Raw genomic sequence first — 4,593 nt, forward strand, 5'->3', positions numbered from 1 at the left:
AAAAATGTTACAAGGGGAAAGAGCCTGGACTGGATTCAAAGAGAGATTGTCAGCTGGCTGCTTCGCCTACATGCAGGTTCAGTAATACCACCCCACTACCACAGCCATCGGCTTTTAGAAATAATTTGTGTCAGAGTGCTTTAATTAGAAATCACTGATAAACTGTAGAAACCGTTGCCGGCACTGATTCTGTATTTTCGAGGAAAATGAAGGAAAGCAAAGAAAGCACAGTAAAAGGAAGAAAAAAAAAACTCACTACCTTTTAATTGGCGCTTGTTTATTTTGATTCCTAAACCCACCACACAGATGATACTCAGCCAGTGACAGACCAGAGGGACATATAAAACAGCCTTATCTCTAATAAATAAGGCCAGCTAAGAACTTGTTTTTGGGCGCTTGTCCAAATTAAAGAGTTACAGATCAGGCAACTTGCCCAAGTCAACATCTAACTGGACCCAGGCATGGGTCATTTTTATTTGATATGACTAAGGAAAATAATGAAACTGCTACTGGTCACTTATCATATGAGATACAGACATCATTGTATGAGGACTTTTATCTACAGCCATAGATGCAGAGTCAGACAAAGAGAGAATCATCTATAAACAGCAGACAAACGTAGACTATGCTTAACTGGTCGCCAGGCTGTTGGCAGTTGCAGCAGGATTCCATCTTGTTCTGCCTGCAGCGGACAATATTATCTGGAGTAAAGCATTAATGATTCTTGGTTTAAGAATATTTCATGAAATTGCATGTAGCCATAGATCTGTGTGTTAGGTAGTGTCTGACATCTACTGTAACTCTACTCATTGATTGTTTGATCAAAAAGTTCTGCCGGGAGGGACTTATGTATTTATTTTTTATTCATATAGCCTGTCAGATAACTCTAAATTAGCTTAAACACTTGGATCTTAAGACATGCTGGAACTGGTAATTAACTTTACAAATGTGGTCATTAATAATTCTGCTCACGCAACATTTGGTTTAGTTTAACCAAACAAGTGAGCTATTGTACTTGGATTGATGACATCCTACTCCAACTCATACCTCTAATAGCACTGTTTAAAATGCATCAAATGTATTCACAAACGAGATATTTTCCATTAGTCCATTTTGGCTAGGCCTCCTATTGTGTCATAAATACAGTTGTGACATATATTATTGAAAGTTTTAGGAAATGACAGACTGTAATGTCAGAAACACTAAAACCTTGCACGTAAGACTGGTAATAGTTATTATATTGCACACCTGCATCCAGACATAAATTCTGGTTTAATCACAGCATTGATCGGTTTTCCTGCTCTGCTAGATTAAGTAATGAGTAGTGTACAATAATATGGTAACAACGTAGCACCGCAGTTCTGGTATGGTTATAGAATAATACTGTATAATAGTACCTTTTTGCTTAGCTTTAACTTTTGTAGTTCCTGTTTCAGTGGCAGTCAACCACCCTGTGGGGAGTCATTAACGAGTCTGTGTTCTTTTAAATAAATGTTGTTTTTTCCACTCCAGCTCTGTACTGCTCAACCCCCGACTCTCCACTCCATGGCTCTATCTCCTCTCAAAGCGGCGGCCATATTAACAGTGTGGTGCGCTGGGCCTGCGACCGTGGTTACCGTCTTATAGGCAACGCCACAGCGACCTGTCGCCGCTCGTCACTGGGCTACCACGCATGGGACTCTCCTGTACCTGCGTGTCAAGGTGTGCTTGTTTTGTTTGTTTTGTGTGTGGAATGTGTACGTATACTTCAAGCTACACTGCACTGAAGTAGAATACACTTTATTGTCCCCAAGGGAAAATTTGTCTTAGGCATAGTGCAACAATCTTTTGCTTCACAACATGTAACAATAAAAACCTTTTTAAAATCAACATAAAAACATAAACATAACATCAATCAAAACATCTTAGGACAAACAGACAAAACAACATCTTAAATAGTAACTGTAATACTTATAGTGCCAAGCGCATAATGTGCTGGTGTGTTTATTGCAATATGTGATATGTGACGTATTTTCAGCAAATTGGATATACATTGTTTTTTTTAGAACTGGTTGGAACTCAAAATCAAGCGTCTCTTGATTGTATATTTTTAGTTTGATGGCTTCATTGAAGGAAATATGTGAGCTTGTTTACGAATGTGAAATGCATGTGGTGGCTTTGAATCCCCAGAAACATTTTAAACAAAGTACACATCAAACCTGCCTGCCTGACAGACATAAGTGTGCATTAGGGCTTCTGTGTGTGTCTGCATGCATGTTGTCTTCTTAACCAGTGTGCTCTGTCCTCCCCTAGCTGTCTCATGCGGGGCACCCAAGGCTCCTATAAACGGCGGCGTTTTAACAGCCGACTACTCCGTCGGAACACGAGTTTCCTATTTTTGTAATGACGGGTACAGACTCTCCAGTAAAGAACTGACATCAGCCATCTGTCAACCTGATGGGACATGGAGCAACCACAATAAGATACCACGGTGTTCTGGTAAGTAACACATAGATACTGTATCAGTGGAATATTAACAATATAAAACCAAATCTGATGGTTACAAATCTGGACATACTCAATAGCACTGTATGAATGCAAATATCCAACTCTGATGAGATTTTCATTGCATCTGTTACACAAAACATCAATATGTAATATAAAATACTACATTGTTAAATCAATGATAATTAAATAATCATCTCCCATTTAGAAAGATAGATAATACTAGTTTGCAAGCAACATATGATTGCCGCTATGTGTGGCAGCCATCTTTGGCTAGGACATTGTTATTTAAATTAATTATTTAATAAATTGTCATTACTGTGCATCTGTGTGATATTTTACAGTGGCTTAAAATCGATTATTAATTGTATAATAAAAATGTGATCACAAAAAAATGTATTATTGAAATAAAAGTGAATCTCCAACCCGGTCTCACGCCAGTCAATCAACACACAAAAATAACGACATTAACATGACCTGTACACAAATCAATAGATTAAATAATGTGACCATTTCACAAACTGCCATGAGACTGGGCTGGAATGTCATGAGGTTTTACTTTCTCTTCACACTGTGTCTGTCTCTGTAGTGGTGGTATGTCCCAGCATCGGGTCATTTTCTTTAGAGCACGGCCGCTGGAGGATTGTCAACGGCTCACACTATGAATACAGAACTCGCATTGTGTTCACCTGCGATCCCGGATACTACAGATTAGGCCCCGCCCACATCCAGTGCTTACCCACTGGGGTGTGGAGCTGGAGAAATGAGAGACCACACTGCCAGGGTGAGTAACAGACATTTGATCATTTCATGACCCCTGCAACTGAAAAAACCAAGCCATTATACACAAGCCCTCAGAATATTTTCTGATTATTTAATGTATTTGTTAATATTTTAGTCAAGCTTGTGAGCCATGACAACAAAAGTAAATGACATTAGGCAGCCTGACCATTGGCATTTATAGTATGGACCATTTGAATAACTGATAGGAGTAGGGATTGAGACAAAATTGTAATTAAAAGGTTGTGAGTTGCAGAAACTAGCAGCTGACATCGTTACCATGTAAACACAAACAATGTGGCAAGTTGCAGCGTAACTTCGTTATGACAGAGCCTGGTCTGTGCATATACAAAAGAAAAATAATACATTTTATTTACAATGCACTTTACATTTAAAAAAAATCTCAAAGTGCTACAGTGTAAAAGCATCTGTATAAAAGACAGATAAAAGGATAAAAATGGAAGATTAAAATCAGCAACCAGCGAGGTTAATTAAAAGCCATTGGTCTTGCTAAAAAGGAATGTTTTAAGTCCTTTTTTAAATCTCTCTGTAGTCTCGTTGCTCTAAAAGTTTGTCATTTCAAATGTACTTCTTTCTAAGGATTTGTGTGTTCAATCTTGGTGTGGTTTGATTTTATTTCTACTAATTTGATTCAATCTTATGATGACTGACTTACTGTACAGGAAAATATTCCATTTGTCCAATCCACGCTCTAACCTGCAAGAGTCACATTGACCTTTTTTTGTCCTGTATTATTTGACGTCTGGGGACTCCTCGACATTTTGAATCAATGTCATGTCTCTCTTACGAATTCTTTGACATTTGAAAAATTTAGATTTTTTTTTTGCCCGGCATTATGAAAGGTTTCTGATTTAGAAAAAAAAAGCTATTTTGGCACATTATTTGTGTGATAAATCGCTCCCCACTATTGGTATCATTCCTCGCTGAAACCAATGAGCTCCACCAACTACTCAGATTAAATTGATTGTGTCTATCTTTGTGTTTCAGTAATCTCCTGTGGTGAGCTGCCATCTCCACCCAGTGGGAAGAAGATTGGTACTCAGACAACATTTGGTGCTACGGCCATCTTTACCTGCGATGCTGGCTTCATGCTAGTAGGGTCAGCTGTCAGAGAGTGCCTGTCATCTGGGCTTTGGAGTGGAACGGAAACACGGTGTTTAGGTGCATACTAAATGCTACTAAAATGAGTAATAAAATCCAAGCATATCTAGACACAGTCATTTCCTTACTTATATTTAAGGCTTAGGACATACACTGCCTTTTAACACACACACACTCACACACACACACACACACACACACACACAC

The 4,593-nt window shown here is 38.5% G+C and overlaps 1 protein-coding gene across 1 annotated transcript in view; it reads left to right on the forward strand.

The window, feature by feature from the left end:
- LOC116701449 (CUB and sushi domain-containing protein 3) overlaps positions 1-4,593 on the forward strand; it is a gene marked incomplete at its 5' end in the record, with an annotated part of 211,419 nt that overhangs the window by 176,126 nt on the left and 30,700 nt on the right. Inside the window, 4 exon segments of the mRNA XM_032535155.1 lie at positions 1,513-1,701; positions 2,293-2,478; positions 3,074-3,268; positions 4,273-4,446. Of these exon segments, the coding sequence (XP_032391046.1) occupies positions 1,513-1,701; positions 2,293-2,478; positions 3,074-3,268; positions 4,273-4,446 (744 nt within the window).

The sequence above is a fragment of the Etheostoma spectabile genome, chromosome 14, assembly GCF_008692095.1.
Source record: "Etheostoma spectabile isolate EspeVRDwgs_2016 chromosome 14, UIUC_Espe_1.0, whole genome shotgun sequence".
NCBI lineage: Eukaryota > Metazoa > Chordata > Actinopteri > Perciformes > Percidae > Etheostoma > Etheostoma spectabile.